Source organism: Acartia tonsa, chromosome 14, assembly GCF_053477335.1.
Source record: "Acartia tonsa isolate MP-2025a chromosome 14, ASM5347733v1, whole genome shotgun sequence".
NCBI lineage: Eukaryota > Metazoa > Arthropoda > Copepoda > Calanoida > Acartiidae > Acartia > Acartia tonsa.
Genome location: NC_137273.1, coordinates 13,466,985 through 13,485,854, shown reverse-complemented (window position 1 = coordinate 13,485,854; position 18,870 = coordinate 13,466,985). Strand labels below are relative to the sequence as shown.

At 31.3% G+C, this 18,870-nt stretch overlaps 1 protein-coding gene across 2 annotated transcripts in view; it reads left to right on the top strand.

Moving 5' to 3' along the window:
- The window catches only part of LOC145305539 (glycine receptor subunit alpha-4-like), a 32,674-nt gene extending 17,704 nt beyond the window's left edge, over positions 1–14,970 (top strand). For both annotated transcript variants that reach the window (XM_080147182.1, XM_080147181.1), the window contains 6 exons: positions 2,029–2,079; positions 4,089–4,164; positions 10,367–10,428; positions 11,769–11,882; positions 12,501–12,658; positions 13,555–14,970. In XM_080147182.1, the coding sequence (XP_080003308.1) occupies positions 2,029–2,079; positions 4,089–4,164; positions 10,367–10,428; positions 11,769–11,882; positions 12,501–12,658; positions 13,555–13,597 (504 nt within the window). In that variant the 3' untranslated portion in view covers positions 13,598–14,970. The remainder of the gene's footprint in view (positions 1–2,028; positions 2,080–4,088; positions 4,165–10,366; positions 10,429–11,768; positions 11,883–12,500; positions 12,659–13,554) is intronic.
- Positions 14,971–18,870: the final 3,900 nt, after the last annotated feature.

The following is an 18,870-nucleotide window of genomic DNA, read 5'->3' as shown; positions in this document are numbered from 1 at the left end:
GATATATGGATAAATAGATAGATAGGTAAATAGATAGATAGATTGACAAATCTATTATTGGGGAGTAAAATCTTAGGTTTGCCGCTAGCTCCACAAATTAATCTGTTATTTAGATGAAAAGATAGATATATGGATAAATAGATAGATAGATAAATAGATAGATGGTTAGTGAAATAGTTAGATAGATTGACCAATCTAATACTTGGCAATAAAAGCAGGCTTGCCGGTAGCTCCACAAATTAATCTGGTATTTAGATGGATAGATATATAGTTAGAAAGATATCTACTTTCTATAAACTCCTAAAATAGGTATTTAGATGGATAGATAGATATCTTTATTTTATGTCTTTGTATTTCCTAACCTCTTTATGTTCTGACAAGATACTATGTAGAATGTTCATAAATATTTTCTAAGAATTTAATATACCTCATATTATTTATCATTGTCGGCTATGCCCCTAGAGGTCTCTATAGTCACTTGAAGAGAGGGGGGGGGGGGAGATATGATCTACATTCAAACATTTTAATTTTTGTTTTTTAAAAGTAAAATTAATTGTTGAGGGGGGTATATAAAAGCGATCTTTCTTGGTGGGGGGCTGGAGGTTTCAAAACAAGCTTGTAGTGTCCTAACCCTTTCATCAATAATTTCATCTAAAGATTGGGAAGATTTGTTTTTCATTTATGACGGTTTACATTATTTTATCGTCCATTGTCTTATCCCTTCAGATCTCTGGAATGCAACTATTTTAATGCAAGGAGGGAGGGGACATTGGGCTGTTTTTTACATTAGTCTCCAAAGTTTATGATAACGTTTTTGTTCGTTGGCTAAACAATTTTGGGGACTTTGCTTAGGACTTAATGAATGGTTTACTAGGTTGAGTCTACATTTCTTATTGTAAACTACAGAAGGGGTAATTTAGTGCATAAACATTGGGGATGTACATCAATTTATAGGCCATTGTCTTATCCCTTAAGATCCCTGAAACTTTAGTGTCTCCTCACGTGTTTATAAGTTTTGAAAATCTATCAGAATTTTCAGAGAATTCAGCTTAGACAACATTTGTGAATTTTGTAGGGTAGAGATTTTATTTTTCAAACCTTTTTACTTTAAAAATAATCTATAATTCCACATGGAGAAGTTATTTCAATTCAAATAAAAGTAACAGGATGTCTGTCTGTCTGTAGCAAAGGATCTCCCATACCGCTGAACAGATATGGTTTTCCTATTTTAAATTTCTTTTCAAAACTAAATTTAAAAGTGGAGGTTCGACTATTCCTGCTCCTAGAGGCCTTTGTTGGTTATAGATATAACATTAATCTAATGATTTCATTGACATTATTCAAAGCGACCATTATGCATAAAAGTGGTCACTGCTGACATATTATCAACATATTATAATACAAATAACATTATTATTACATTCTTGATATGGATAACTTAGAGAGAGAGGGGAAATGGGTTGTTTACTAGTCCCCAATGTTTTCTTATTCAATGGCATAACAACTTTGGGGACTATTAACAAATTTTCATTGGTTGCTTTATTAAGTTACTAGCGGCTACGCCCCTAGCCTCTAGGAGCTTTGCCCCAAGAGGTGATAAAAAAAATCTTCAACAACAAAAAAAAGGGGGGGGATTTTTTTTGTTTTTGGGGGGGTTGGGGGTGTCCCATCCCCCCAAGAAAATCGCCACCACAGGACCAGTAGGTATATTCCCTGAAAGGTAGAATCCGATCGGTTCAAATGTTACCGAGATCTTAAGGGACGGACGGACAGACATCAAGCTACTTTGTATTATAGAAGTGTCCAAACGTTTCAACCACCATTTGTAATCCACAGAAGGGGTAATTTTGTGTATACACATTGTGTATTTTCATCAATTTATCGGCTATTGTCTTATTCCTGCTTGTATCACAAATGATATACCCCTCCCCCAAGAGGCCTCTAGGGGTGAAGCCGCTAGTTGTTAGATAGATAATTATTGATAATAAATGAGTAAAAATTCTGAGAATCTAAAAATAATTTTTCTAGGAAAAAATGTTTCAAGAGCTGGTCCAGGAAACTGAAAAAAGAGAACAAGAGGTGAGTAATACATTTCCCGTATCGCTTCGAAACCGATTAATATCCGGTGGATTAGAACCGGTTCTCAGCCATACTGAAATATTATGTCTAGCATCGTGTATAATATCCAGTTTTCTACGAATTTAAATATGTACAATTATAAGATTATAACTAGTTTTTTAGCCCGTGCATTCAGCATCTCGGTGCAAAAAACTGGTTTTAATCTTATAATTGTACATTTTATATCCGCGGAAAGCTGTTTATAATACGATGCGAGAAATAACTATTAGTATCCAGATGGTTAATAATGAAACTCTTTATAGTGTTTATAAAAAATGACGTCATACAATACAAATGACAAATTATAAACCAATACACAGACTAAATTACCAATGACAGGACAGTAAAACGTCATTTTATAGGCACTATAAAAAAAACTTTATTAATGAGAAAAAATTATTCATCCACCTTAAAAAGGAATAGATTTATAATCCTGGTCGATTAATCAGTCACACTTACCTGCATAAGTTAAATAGTAAATTTTAGCTTACATTTTTTTTATTTTGTTGTACAAATTTTAATGGCAAATTCCCTTGGCGAATCTTTATTTAACTACTTATATGTAGATGTGTAATTGACGAAAAAATCGTGCCTATATAATTAATATGCCAGTATATAAATTGAATTTTGTCAAGTTTACAGTTCTAAAATCAAATTGTCAAATACACTAAGAAAATATTTTTTTTAGTTGTAAAACTGCCATACACCCATTTTACATAGTATAATTTTTAAAAGCGAAGCTTTTCTATAATTAGGGTCGGTCCGTACGTCCGTCCGAGATAGATAGCTTTTATTCGTTAATTTAGGCATGTTAGAATTGTCCTGTAGTAGTTAGGTACGATTTAGAAAGCGAAGCAACTCTATAATCATCACCAGAATGTCCTTACGTCCATTTTAAACATGTTAATTTTTTTTACTTTTTTAAATAGCTTTTTTCGTTAACAAATTTTTATGTGATCTAAATATCCGTTCAATCTGATTTTTAGTATATTGATTCCTGGGACAACAAAGAACATTATTATAAGCAAAGCAACTCTATAATCAAGTCCTAAGAATGTAAGTATGTCCATAAACATTATCCTGTATCAAGCAGTTTTTCAAAAAATTTACTTACAATTTTGCTTCGACTATTATACTTTTATATTCTGATTATTCAGTTCAGACACTATACAAGTGTTAATGTCCGTTTGTCCTACCGTTTCAGTGCTTCGCTTTTATAGATGTTGTCATACTTGTTTTTGGTGATTATTTATAAAATATATATTATTTTCTTTCTACGTACTTAAAATCTATAAAATAATTTTTTTAAATGTAAAATATGCAAAGGTTTTCTAAGAAAGAGATTTTATTTCAAGAAAATATTAAATAATTCATAAAAAACAGAATTGACATATTTATATGAAATACATATAAATGTCTTTTGAGGCGCATATTTGAATCTTTTCATATAAAATATTTATGAGATGGTCAATTTTCTAATTCTAATTTGGGAAAAAAGCCACAAAGGGAGATTATTATTAAGTTCTTATTAACGGCGTTTGAAAAAAAGGTATAAAGTTTTTAACATTTTTACGCAAATTGTAAAAAAGGTCCACTAAAAAGTGGTCTTCAAAAATTTGATCTGTTGTTTTTCAGAATTTGCAAAAAAATAAACTAAGTTAATATTTTTTTAATTATTATTCATAGGGATAAATAGATATACGTCTCCAAACCTGATAAACAAAATTTTCCTGTTGTTTGGACACTACTGGGTTGAAATCAACCAATCAAAATTAAGTTTTAATAAAGGTTCCCAAAGTTTTTGAACTAACGATTAACATAATGAGTTTATAAAACTTTGGGTACCAGTGTAATTTACAATCAAATCTTCTCTCCCTATCTGCTAATATTATTTGTCTATTTGCATGTGTAAAATGTGATATATCGGATTTTCAAAATTTGATTTGACATATAAACCAATCTTGTTCTAGGTTGATATTGGAGTTCAGAATTTCTTTGAGGACAAGTTTCAAAAGTTTGACGGTCATGCAGATCCGGAGTCCAACGGTAATTGTTACACTCAATTAGAGGTGTCGGGAGACGTCAAAATTTTACCTACTGCTGATATGTATGGCACATGACAGTGGCGTGCGAACCGAAGGGGGCGTTTGGGGCAATCGCCCCCCCCTAGCGACCAAAACACCCCCCCCTGCCCCCCCCTAGCGACCGCCCCCCCTGCCCCCCCCTAAATGTTGAAAAATGCCCCGTTTTGCCCCCCCCTGGTAAACAAAAATGCCCCTTTTTGCCCCCTACCCTACAAAAAGCAAAACTCTCCCAATTTCCAAAAAAAAGATCAAGAAATACTCAACAAAAAAAAGTTTTTGGCGCTTCGCGCCAAACAGACAGTTACTATTCATTTAACCTTAATAGGAAGTATCTTTTTTTGTATAATATAAACTTTTCACCAAAGAAATTTTGTACATCCCCAATGATGATACACAAAATTACCCCTTATATAGATTACAATTAGTGGATGAAACGTATGGAAACTCAACTTAATTAACCAACCAATCAATATTCCATTTAAGTCCCAAAAGATGTTGAGCTAACGAATAAGAAAATGTTTATATGAAATATTGGGGACTAGTGTAATAAATAGCCCAAAACACCTTCCCTCCTCCCTGCATATTTGAAGAAAAAAATTTGCGCTTCGCGCCCTTCCAATTGGTTTCTGCTTTTTATCACATTGTATAAAAACATTTGTAAAAATCAAATATTTAATCAAAAAGTTATTTAAATAAAAATGAAACAGCATTGATATTTATCTAAGCCTTTTTTTCAACATTGTATGTCTGTCTAAATTAATAACTATATATGATGTCATATGATGTTCAGGATAAGTTTAAAATTTTTTTGTGTACATACCCTTACAAAAAGACATGTTTTTTTTATGGCAATTTTCATTAAAGAGCCTTAAAACTAACTACACTCTATATTCCTAACTTGTTAAAATACGTCACTCTTGTTGTGGTTAATTGATTTTAGTTCAAAGAGGAAATAAATATTTTTCGGTGCGCTTTGCACACTGCCCTAATAAATCCTTGAAAACACCACTTCATGAAAAATTAACATATTGTTAAATTGCCATTTGAAGAGGGTAGGATATGTTGATATAACTTTTTATCTTCTCTATAATAACTATGGCTGTCAGTTTGTAATGCTAATGGGGAAATTTAATTTTCTTAACTATTAAAGATAGAAGGCTAAAACTTAATGTTAACACTCCCAACATTATGGAGTATAATTAAATATTAGAAATTTCTGGAGGTCGGACTGCTTTTTAGGACGTTTTTGGCAATTTTGTATCTTTCACAATTCCCCCATTGTTTGGTCCAATTCACAAAATTTTTGTAGCTAAGGGTATCAAAATCAAATTTCGGGTATAGTCCCTTTCGTGACATTGCCTCTTAATTTCTTCATATTTTCACAGTAGCTTTTCCCTTATTTATAGCCCCTGTGGGGCCAATTGCCTAACCCTGCGGGAAAATCACCTAACCTAACTTAACCTATAATAAACTATTAAAAGCTACTATGAAAATACAACGAAATGCCCCTTAAGTTGCCACAAAAGAGACTATACCCCAAAGTTTTCCATATTTCTAAGAGATTTTCATATCTGTAGATGAAAGGACAAGTATTTTTTTTTATTTTTTACAAAGTTCTTTATATCTTTGGATTTTATAGCACAATAAATTTTTTTGTGGATTATAATATCAAAAAAATAAAATCTCTCGTTGTTCCGAGCATCTAGTATGTAATTTACTTTGACTGTCATCACACAACATACAAGAAAAAGGATTTGTGACTTTTTCTACCTAAAATATATATTTATTTAAACTAATGCTCTTTAAATCTTCTTGTCTATATTCTTATTAATGATTTTTTGTGCTTTGCTACTTATAGATGTTGTCATCCTTGTTGTCATACAATAAAGAAATATTTAAAATCAGTTCTACATATTAGGTTTATTTTTGGTAAATTATTTCCAAAATGAGTGTTTTTATCTCCCCCCAAAAAATTTTTTTTAATGGGGTTATTCATCCTTCCTGCTGAGATTTTATAACATCCCCTTCCTCCCATAAAAAATGTTTTGTGGTGGGGGGGCGGGGGGGTGGAAGGTTAAATTATCTTCTGTACTTTTTTTTCAAAGATGCTTTCTAGCTCCCTTCCCTTCGGTCATTGCAGGGTGGGGAGAAGGGATGGGGGAGAAGAGAGGGGGGGAAGAGATGGGGGATATAAATGGGAAATAGGGATGGGGAAGAAGGGATAAGGACTAGAAGGCCCATAATCAAATAATCCCACCCCTTAAAACGCCCTTATTTAAAATTAGTATATATAATCAAAATGCCCCCCCCTAAAGCAAAGTGCCCCCCCGGGGCACTTTGATTTAGGGGGGGGCAAAATTTTACAAAATCTTCAAAATGCCCCCCCCTAGACAAAGTGCTTCGCACGCCACTGGCACATGACACTAATAGTAAGCTCGGAGCTACTGGGATCAGACAATAAACGATAAATTAATGCACATCTCCAATGATGATGCACATGATTACCCTATCTGTAGATTAAAATTAGTGGTTGAAACGTTTGAACTCTCAAATTAATGAAACAACCAATAAAAATTCAATAAAAGACCCCAAAGTTGTTAAGTTGACGAATAAGAAAATGATACCCATAGTTACCCCTTCTGTAGATTAAAATTAGTGGTTGAAGCGTTTGAACACTTAATATAATGAACCAACCAATCAAAATTTAAAGTTGCTAAGCCAATAAATAAGAAAAAGTTATAATAAAACTTTGGAAGTTAGTGTAATTATCAGCCCAATGTCCCCACTTTAACTCTCTCTCTCTCTAATTAATTTAGAATTTAAAGACAAAGGTCGTGCAATCAAAGAATTAAAGTGGCGTATACTGTTCATATACCCGATGTACATTATGTTACACCAGACAACCAACCTATTGATTGCCTGGAAGTCCTGGAACTGTAATGCATGGATATTCGTTGCGCCTGTTTATGAAACAAGACATTCCCCTAACTATTAATTCTTAATTTTATTACGTATTTGATGTATATAGAGTTTCTTAATGGGATGGTACAATTTGTAGTTCTGTATTTCTATTTAACGTCTGAAAAATTAACCCTTATTATAAAAATCTTTTGAAGAAAAAACTAAACTTCCTAAATGTTAAATTGTCTATTAACATTATTATCAACATAATTGACAATTATTTTATCTTGCTTTTGATCTTTTAGTAAATAGGATAAAAGAAAATATTTTAATTATTTTTAGTAGCGAAGCTAATCTATAATTATGTGTCTGTCCGTCCGTCAGTAAGTCCGTAACATTACAGGGGATAATCTCAGCTGCTATTCAAGATAAATGGCTGATTTTTTATGAAAATTTCCTTTTACAAATGAGCATCCAATGTGTAGTTTACTTTTTCCATCGGTCTGACAGTCATGATATAAAATTTCAATATAAAAATATGAGAAAAAGGTTTCGTGATTTTTCATTTTTAAAAAATGCTCTTGAAATCTCCTTGTTCGTATTCCCATCCATGACTTTTTTGTGCTTCGCTACTTATGGATGTTGTGATCCTTGTATATTTCTTTTTAAAAACGGAATTATCTTTAAGCCCAGTTTTAAGAGCAGTTTGACTAAAAGCATGTGTTTGACAACGTGATTATTATCTTTTTTTCTAGTATGGCTTAAAACCGATTTATATCCGCTGGATTTGGACCAATTCTGAGCCACACTGTAATAACTTGAACCGTATATATCGTAATAAAGATAATTTTCTACGAATAATAAAATAAAAACCAATTTAGTTGACGCTACAACTAAACTAAAATTAATCTTATATTTATTTTATATTACTATCCCCGGAATATTGTCTATAAAACTAAGCGATAAATAACAATTACAATATTTCCGCCAAAAATAAATAGAATTTAATTTACTTTTTTTTCTGTAATATAAGTTATTAGTTAATATAGAGGTTAAGGAAATTAAATCTAATAGTTTTTTATGAATAATAATTTTTTGGAATATATTTTTTATGTTAATTAAAGAAAATTCGAAAAATTTTCTTGGGTCTTAAGGGATAAGACAATGGACGATAATTTGAAATACATTTTTAATAGTGTAACTACTAATGTACATCGTACATAAAAAGACTGTCACAATGAAACGCCTTATTAAACCACTAGCTGCTTCTCCCCCTAGAGGCCGCAAGGGGCACTTGAGGTGGCGGGGGGGAGTTTTTTATGCGATTTCTCGAAAAATGTGTTGGTACCCTCCTCCAAAAATAGTTATAAACCTTAAAGTTGCCAGGACCTTTGAGAAGTAACTTTGTAAAGGGGGAACCATATCGGTCCAGCGGTTCGTGAGATCCTTCGGTACAAACAGACACACAGACTAAACAGACATATAGACAACCTGTTATTTTTATATATGAAGATAATCAATTCAAATGTCTAACCAAAGATGTGCACAGATTATCTAAAAAGGATTCTTCTGTATTTTCAGTAGCGAAGCTACTTAATAAGTTTCCATGTCTGTTGGTCCCTTTCTCTGTAGAAAATTACCCCAAAAGAATCTAAAGAATACTTAGATATTAGAAAATATGAAATGCTTAATTTTCTTTCTCGTATTCATTCGAATCCGGTGGATAGGAACCAGTTCTCATCCATACGGAAAAAACTATGTCTAGCATCGTATTATATCCAGTTTTTTACGAATATAAAAATGTACAATCATAAGATTAAAACCAGTTTTAATTCTATATCCGCGGAAAGCCGTTTATAATACGATGCGAGAAATAACTATTCTAAATTAAATGTTTCTTTAAAATTAAAAGCACTATCTATTTAAATTTGCAAAATTAGATGAGCTTTGCTTTATAGGATTTTTTCCTTGTTTTTTATGTACTATTTAGAAAACCTTAAAGATTTATGCGGTGTTTTTTCATTCTTGGTGAATTATTTAGGATTTGAATTAGCAAGGATTTTTGTTTGTCCGTTAATATCTCGCTAACCATTCAACCAATTGAGTTATCCATTTTAAGGAAGCTTAACATTAGTCCCGTGATTGTTGAATTTAAGTCTTAGCACGGTTTTAGGCTATTTTATTGCCTAAACTCCTGAGAATGTGTAGGGGGAAAAAGTAATTACAAAATCAGCCATGTGACGTTATAAAAATGAGGGAGATAAGAGGAGAAAAGGGAAAGAAAACCCATAAAAAAGAGATGGATAATTCCTCATTTTTATGATTTATTAGTCACTTTGTCCCCCCCCCCCCCCCAAAAAAAAAAGGTGCTATGGCTTTGCCACTTGTATAGAAAAAAAATAGCTGAATTAATTAATTAATGACAACTTTTCAGTCATATTTCATAAACGGTGGAACCGATCAATAAACAATTTGGGCAGGTTTATAGCTATTTTTAGTCTATAAATTTTGGGGTTTTTTTTAGTTTTGAGACTAAATTAGGATATGAGCTAACTTCAATGCAAATTTTAAAAATTATCAAAATTATATGAACTGTGAGATTGGCAAAATATGAAAGTATGGCTTCTTATGATTTCATAAATAGAAGACATAGTAAAACATTATCAAATGGATATAGAACATACGTGGATATATTGACAGGGGAAAATTGGGGTATAATCCCTTTCGTGGCAACGCATTTTAAAGGCGTTTCGTCGTATTTTCACAGTAGCTTTTCTCCTATTTCTAGCCCCTGCCGGAGGCTCTAACCCCCCGGGGCCAATTGTCTAACCCTGCGGGGCAATCACCAAACCTAACAAAACCCAAACTAATCTAAAATAACGAATCAAAAGCTACTGTGAAAATATTACGAAACACCAATTTAGAGGCGTTGCTACGAAAATAGCTAATATGGATCTCATTTATTGGTCGGTTCCTTCATCCTGTAAAAGTGTAGGGAGTACGTTATTTTAGACAGCTGCGAGTATCACTTCATTAGAGAACATGAAAATCTGGTGTAACATCCAAGTAATAATAAATCCGTTAAAACATTATTATTCAAGAAAGAACAGAATATGGATAATTTTACCTTATTATGTCATACTAATCAAAATTTTGTAAGTTAATGAGACATTGAACTGTAACTTTCTTAATAGTTTTATAAATGCATTCTCTCATGCGTTGGCTTAAAAACTGTTTATTAACAGATTTTATTTATATTTTAGGTTTAAATTCTTGTTCTCATAGAAATCATCAAATCTCCTCCCAACAATACTTATATCCTAAGGTAATTATTACAAGCTAAGCTTTTCTATAATTAGGGTGGGTCTGTATACGTCCGTGACGGAAAGCTTATTTAGTTAATTTAGGCATGTTAGAATTGTCCTATCGATTTCAAACTTTGATGGTAATTCCTTTAGTAGTTAGGTACGATTTAGAAAGCGTAGCAACTCTATAATCATTACTAGAATGTCCGTACGTCCATTTTAAACATGTTGATTTTTTACTTTTTTAATAACAAATTGTTATGTGATCTAATCTTCCGATTGATCTGATTTTTGGTATGTTGATTACTGGGACAACAAAGTGTAATGTTATAAGCGAAGCAACTCTATAATCAAGTCCTAAAAATATAAGTATGTCCATAAACATTATCCTGTATCAAGCAGTTTCTTAAACAAATTTACTTACAATTTTGCTTCGACTCTTATACATTTATATTCTGATTATTCAGTTCTGACACTATATAAGTGTTAATGTCCGTTTGTCCTACCGTTTCAGTGCTTCGCTTTTATAGATGCTGTCATCCTTGTTATAGTTTTCTTTAACTAGACAAATTATTCTTTAATAAGGCCAATTTTGGATCTAGTGCAGGTCAGGGAAATTTTCCTGGTAACGATTTTCACCATTTTTTTATATTTTTACAGGTTCAAAAAATTTAGCCGACTAAGGAAGGTCTACAAAAAAACGTGGAATAGTCATTCATTAATAATGCAAAATTATCTCACAGTTTTTATTCAGTGAAGCTTTCTCTGTACATCACTAGATCTTGGCTATTCCAGACTATCTATAGGACAAACTATGCCGCTTAAAACGGTGGGCAAGTATGACATGTACAGTACATACAGCCGTTTGGCAGCTAGCAGTCATTAAAGTTCAGAGCTTTTTGAAGATAATCGTTACCAGGAATATTTTACGACTACACAATTTTATGTAGCATAAAAATAAAAATTGTATGATGTCTTTGTTAATAAAAGATAGAATTCATACCATTTCTAAAAAAATGAAATAAAGTAGTAAGAACTTTTAAAAAGGGAAACTTATATCACAAAATAAAATAATCCAGTATGGTTCCGAAACCAATTGAAATCCAATGAGTTAGGATCGGTTAACTGGAATAAAAATTTATTGTTTTTCATTTTACTATCCGCGGAAAATTGTCTCTAATTCGATGCAGGGATAAATAACTAATCAGAAAAACTAATCAAACAAAAAAGAATTGAAAAGTTATATAAATCGCAACAAACGCATTCGTATTATATCGTAATAAAGATTTTTTTGATAAAAAGCAAGAATGATTACATAAAAAAGTGTTAAGCTTTTGTTTAATTTAAATGTATAATTTAGGAGAACTCTGTAATGGATAAGGCGCGTGGGTTGTTGCCCCCTCCTCCCCCACCCCCACACTACATCAAGAACGCCATCCCCGGCCTACCTGAGATCAGAAAAACAGCTGTTCAGGTAAATTGCCGCCATATTTATTTTTCCGCCATTTTGAAATTAGTCAGCTGTTTTGATGATTGCCGCCATTTTTAATTCTTTATAGTAAAGTTAAGAGAATTAGATATAATTGTCTATTGTATTTTATACAAGTGAAGCTTCTCCACAACACACTTTGTCTGTCTGTTTGTAGCATTATAAGTTGATATAATTGGCAGCTATTTAAGATAGACGTCTGACTATTTTGATGAAGATTTTTCACACAAATGCGCATTCTGTTTACAACTTTCTTTGTCCGTTGATCTGTCGGTCATGCTACAAAAGACATAAATATTGATAAATTTAAAATTTTCGTGGTTTTTGTGCTGGGCTACGGATGGCTAACATCATCCTTGTTTCACATAATAATATTTTAATTGATGCAGAATATACGTGAAAAAGTTGACGTCAATTTAAGTTGCTAACATGGAACTCATTAATTGGTCAGTTAATAAAGGTTTTAAGGGGAAAAGTTGGGGTGTTGTTTTTTAGCCTGCAGCAAGTTTCACTTTATTATAGAAAATGAAAATTTGTTGTAACATCCAAGTTATAATAAATCCATTTTAATTTTAATGTATAATATAATATTATTTATTTTAGGATGCGCACGCAAAGCGTCAAAAAGAAATCCGTGATCTGATGAAAAAACGGCGGGAAAAGGCCGTCCTCGTGGACAGAATATCACGGTGGCTGTTCCCAACCAGTTTTATACTTCTGAACATTGTGTACTGGGCACTCTTTGGGGACCATGACCTATGGTAGAGATATAATTTTAATTATATTTGGCTATAATGGATGTAGAATACGTGGATATTGTCACAGTAGATTTTTTTTCGTTGCTATGATAGTCCTCAGATATTGTTCAATACATTGGTCAGGGGAGGGGATGGGGTAATGTCATAAGGGGGGAAACATTTTTATTATGGTATGTAAGAATTTTTCACAATATCCACGTTTTCTATATCAATTATTAGGCTAAATCCTATAAAATTTATCCTAGGCAAGCCTAGGAGTAAGTGTTTTCTTAAATCTTGCAGTTTTTTTTTTCTTCATTTTATAGGATTTTGCTTATTATTATTAAATTTTTATGATAATTATCTAACTTACATTACAAATTACTTACATCTCTAGTAATTGTAGATCTGATTTTGAAAAAAAAAAATTTAATGGATTTTTGTTACCTATTTTTAAATATGTTTAATTCCTTTTTAAAAATAATTGGAAATGTGTTATTGTTAAGCATTCAAGTCGCCTTTAACATTTATTAAACTTAATTTTTAAATGAGATGATATAAATTTTTTTTAATTGCTTAGTTTTAAGTCAAACATTTTTTTTAAATAACACAAAAAATACAAAGTAATTTAAATAAAAACAGGGGGGAGGGGACATTGGACTGTGAATTTTTCTGGTATCCAAGGTTTTTATACCAATCTCAGTCATATTGGCTTAAAAACTTTGGTACATTTAATATTTATTAAGAATTTGGTTTTAAAAAACAGTGTTCAAATTATTCAACAATCAATTGTTATCATAATTGTTTATCATAATTGGGGATTTCCGTCCATTGTCTTATCCCTTAAGATCCCTGCATGAAACACAATAAACTTTTAATGATTTTAAGACTAAGCTATAATCTAGTTGTCCTGATTTCAGGTGTTCAAAAGACGATCCTTCAGACTGTGTGTTAGAAACTTAGACAAACTAAAAATAGTTATTTTTCTCGCATCGTATTGTAGACAGCTTTCCGCGGATAATAAAATAAAATATTAAATGAAGATTTCAACTACATATTTTTGTTAGCCTTGAGGGATCGAAAATAAAAAAAAATAAAAATATTTCTGGAAAATTGTCTGTAATATGATGCTATACATGATTTTTCATTATGGCTTTGAAGCTGTAGTGGGGAAAAATATTATCTTTTTTTATTTCTGACACATGTAAAAAATAATGCAATTTTTTTCATAATTCAATTATTAGCTAAAACTAGGATGACAACATCTACAAGTAGCGCAGCACAAAAAAATAACTGGAATGGACAAGTGAGTTATTGATAAGATATACAGTTGTCATAACAAAGAAAAGAAAGAGAGATAATATGCAAAAACTGAAAGAAAATCACAAAACCTTTAGGAAATACGGTTTATGTGTTATGAAGCGCATATGTCATAGGAATCTTCCCTTAAAATTTCAGCTACCTATCTTCAATAGCGACTGAGAAAATTACATTTCCCCCATGTCGTCACGGACTGACAAAGTGAATTATTGAGTAGCTTCAGTACTAAAAATAATAAGAAAATAACTGTTTCTTTAATAAAAAAGTTCAAAGACTTTTCATAATAAAGACAATTTTTCACGCGTAGTGTGTTCTATGATGCTTAAAATCCCTAAATCTCTCTTTTGTCCATATTACGTTCCATAATCTAATTAATAAGTCAATCACAACGTTATCTAAAAAGGTACAATTAAAAAATTAAAAACGAGTCGTTATGAAACTTTGTGAGAGCTACTTTATAGGAATAATGAAAAATTAATCATAACCATCTTTGCGTGTTATGACCGTTTTCGGTCTTGTTTTTTTATTACTTTTCACTTGACACTAAAATCTTAAATAACTCACTTTTTTATATTTAAGACTGTTCTCTATCATTTAATAGTTACATATTTCATCGTATTATAAACAGTTTTCCGCGAAATTAAAATGAAACCAGTTTTTGTTTCATTATTCGTAGAAAAATGTCTATAAAACGATGCTATACATGATTTATCAGTATGGCTAAGAACCGGTTCTAATCCAGCGAATATTAATCAGTTTCGAAGCCATACTGGATAATGTTTTAAATGTACATGTATTGATATTGTGACGAAATAGTTTTTTTTTGTTGTTGTGAGGCTACTCTAAGATTCACGTTGTTTGTCCGTCCAGCAGTCCGTAACGCTGAGGTGGAAAAATTATATTCTCGGCTACTACTTAAGATTTTTTTGTAAAGGTATGTCCCTTCCCCCAAACAAAGATTGGAGTGCTTTAAATCCCCCCCCCCCTCCTCATTCCTTGATTTTACACCCCAAAAATAATAAGCTTAGACATCCCCTCCTATTTCCTTGATTTTACACCCCAAAAATAATAAGCTTAGACATCCCATAGAGAAAAAAATAAAAGAGAGGAATCGAAGCAACTAGAAGACGAAAATAGGCAGTGGGCCCATGGGCCTAATTAGCGCTGTTGCCGCGCTAAATTTTATTGCTATTCCACCACTTTTAAAATGGGAGGATTACAAAATTAATATGTATTATTTTTTACTTTTAGATATTGTCGTTTTAATGTTTTAATTAAAAATTACAAAGAATTTATTTTTATTTAAAAAAAATTTGTGCATGAAAGATGAATCCTTTCATTTCTAAAAAGGGGGAAATTTTTTTCATAATAAACATTCAGCTGATTCTGACCGCCCACGGCTGTTTGCTAAATATCGCTTTTCTTTTTATTCACATTATTATTTATGATTGACATACAAAAAGCCCTGGGCGGCTTTTGATTTTCGTCTGCTAGATTTTCTTAAAAAATTTAGGGATGGGGAAGTAGTATTTTACCATGAAAAGGGGGTGAGTATTCATCCTCTTATCCGTTTTCCTTATGAGACATCCTCTGGACAAACGTACAAAGTAAGTTATAGAGCATGTTCAGTGGTCATAAAAGAAAAAAAGAGAAATAACGGGATCAGAAATACTTTATAATTACGAAACCTGTATATAAAGATATATTTTTTAGCATGACCGACATACCAACGGATCTAATAAGTCATTTTGTAAATGGAAATATGTATAAAGAATCTTTACACAAGAAAGCAGTCATCTTTCTTCAATAGGAGCAAAGAAATTATTAAGTTGCGTCGGAACTCAAAAGTATGTGTTATTAAGCTTCTCTACTGTTGGACGAATTCAGTCTTGATTTTAAGCAGCTTATAGTGCATATAAAAATGACGTCATGCAATATAAATGACCAAAATGATAGGCCAGTTTACATTTTACTATTGGTTAATCAAAACTTATACTGGCCTATCATTGGTCATTTTGTATTTTATGGCGTCTTTTTCTATAGGCACTATAAGATGCTTCTTTTTTAAAATTTAATTTAATAAAAATCTCTATTGTCCCATGTGATCATTTTAATGTACATAATAGTTTATTTCTTATTATCAAAACTTAAAAATTTAAATTTAATAACTAAAATATTTATATAAAAAAGGACCTTAAAATACTCTAAAATAGAAAATCTATATATATTGTACATTAATAGATATTGTACTGAAAATATTTATATGAAATTAGTTTTATAAATAAAATTTTAAGCTTGTAAATAAAATTGTAAACTTAATGTAATATAAATAAAGATAAAACTGTGCATAAAGTATAAATAAATAATCTAAATAAGATTTTGTAATTTATTTCTATATCTGTAACTAGCGGCTAAGCCCCAACTATAGACCTCTAGGGGCACTTGAGGAAGGGGAAGTTTGATTCCATGATCTATTTTTTTTATGTTATTGACCACTCCACCCTTCCATTTTTTTTTTGGGGGGGGGGGTAACATTTTCTAGGGGCGATTACCCTCCTCTAATATAGTTAAAAACCTGCCCAGAAAGTACGAGAAGCTACACTGTAAATGAGAACCGTATCGGTTGAGCGGTCAGCGAGATTCGTTGGTACATGCACACAGATATCTTATTACTTTATAAATTCCAGTATGGCTTAGAAACCTAGTATATCTGCTGGATTAGAAATAATTCTTAGCCTTACTGAATAATCATGTATGGCATCGTATTACAGACAATTTTCTACGAGTATTAAAATGAAAAAAATCCTTCGACTCTTAATGCTAACAAAAATGGCTTATAATCTTAAATAATTTTTCATTTAATTTCCTCAAAACTGTCTTTAATACGATGCGATAAATAACAAGTAGATTATTGAATGTCCGTCTGTACGACCAGCTAACAGAAATGAGATATTCCCATCGACTTATATGATCCTATATTTGCATTTTCAAGGTTTGTAATAATGACAGCCACCTGAACATTTACCTGAAAATTCCCCTAATTATCGACCATATTACCCCCACCCCCCACAAAAAAAGTAAAGCTTGGACGGTATTTTCTGTAAATTTGTGTGTAACTGTTTGTCAAATGCGCTCATTAAGTCAAACTGTTCTTACTTTTGATCATTTCGGGCTGGGAGTTTTCTATCCGGAACTGAAAACAGAATATAGTAAATATAGAATAGCTTTTCTTACAACCAAAAAACTACATTTACATTTTATTAAATATTTTATTATAAATGATCAAAAATTTCGTCTACAAAGCATATTAGCAGGGTATGATAAAAACTACAATATCATATTATACACAATGTTGCAAAACTACATGATGTAAAATTTAAATTTAAGAACTAATCAAGGGTTATAAAGTACATAATGTAAATAAGTTATATATAATAGGGTATAATTATATTAGTTAAATTGAATTTTAAAGGGAACCATGCACGAACGAAAGCAAATGATTTAAGGTCCTTGTGACAGCGTTATAACACAATTTTCTTTTGAATCTTAAGGGATAAGACAATGGGGATAAATTGATGTACTTTCCAAATGATGAGATACAAAATTAAACCTTCAGTTAAAATAAACTTAATGGTTAAAAAGTTTGGACTCTACTAGTTTAAACCATCCAGTAATTTTTTAATTCAAGTGTCCAAAGTTTAAAATAGTTATTTATCATATTTTTGTAATATTGTGAATGCTAGAAAGGATATTAAAATTATCTCAACAATTTTGGTCATGTGATCAAAATTTGAATTTTCCTTCTACTATTGCCCCCTCTGGAGGCGAAGTAGGTGGAAATTTAAATTTTTGTCACTTGACCTTAATATTGGTGAAATAATTTTGAATGACCTTTCTTGTATAAGCAATATTAATAAAATATGATACTTGGTTTTGTCTCATTCTCTATCTTTTTCTTAAATTCAAAAAAGTCTATCAAAAAATTTACATCATCTAAGGGTGAACAATAACTATCTCTGTCTATTTTTCTCTATATTTCTTCACCCGCCCCCCGCCCTCACTTTTCTGTCTATTTCCTTCTCTCTCTCCTCCTCTTTTGTACGTTCATTTATACAATAGAGATAACCTAGAGACAGCACAAGGGAATTTTGTTTACATTATGTATCAGCTATAAATTGTTGAATATCTTAGGTTAAAGCTTTTCCTTGGGTGAAATATTTGAAGAAAATATTTCTTCCATCATATAATGTGAAGCCTATGACACAACATATAATAAGTTAGTGATAAATAATTTAATTTCTTATAATAAAGTTATCTTTCTAAAAATTATATCATTGCAAAATTTAGTTGCAAATAATGTTGCCTATAGGGCTGTATTTCATATACAACAAAAAGTGAACAAAGGTTTCTTTTTAAGAAAAAAATGGGGTCAGATTGACCATCTACGTCTAATGTTTATACCCACATCAAATATTAAATTATAACAATGTACAGTAGAGTGGATCAATTTTGGACATTGAATTTGTAATCAACATCTACAGTTTAAACGTCATATAAGAAACCTAAATATAAAAAATTGATTTTGTCCTTGAGGGGAAATGGGGGGAAGGTGTTTCCATGCATTAAAAATTTTAGAAGTTTATTTTGGAGGTGCAACTTTTTTTCTTTCAAAGTATTGCTTTATGCATCTTTTTGAAATTGTCTTGTTGATTAATATAAGAATATCAAATTTGTTTTAAAAAATATTCATCCAAGCATGAAAAATCTTAAATTAAATGTAAAATCTCTTGGTTTTTAAATTTATTTATGGATTTTTCTTGCTAGGATCAATAGTTTTAAAAACAGATTTTTTATTCTTATTCTACTCTTCAAGACAAAATTGGGAAGGTGCATAAAGCTATACTTTGAAAGAAAAA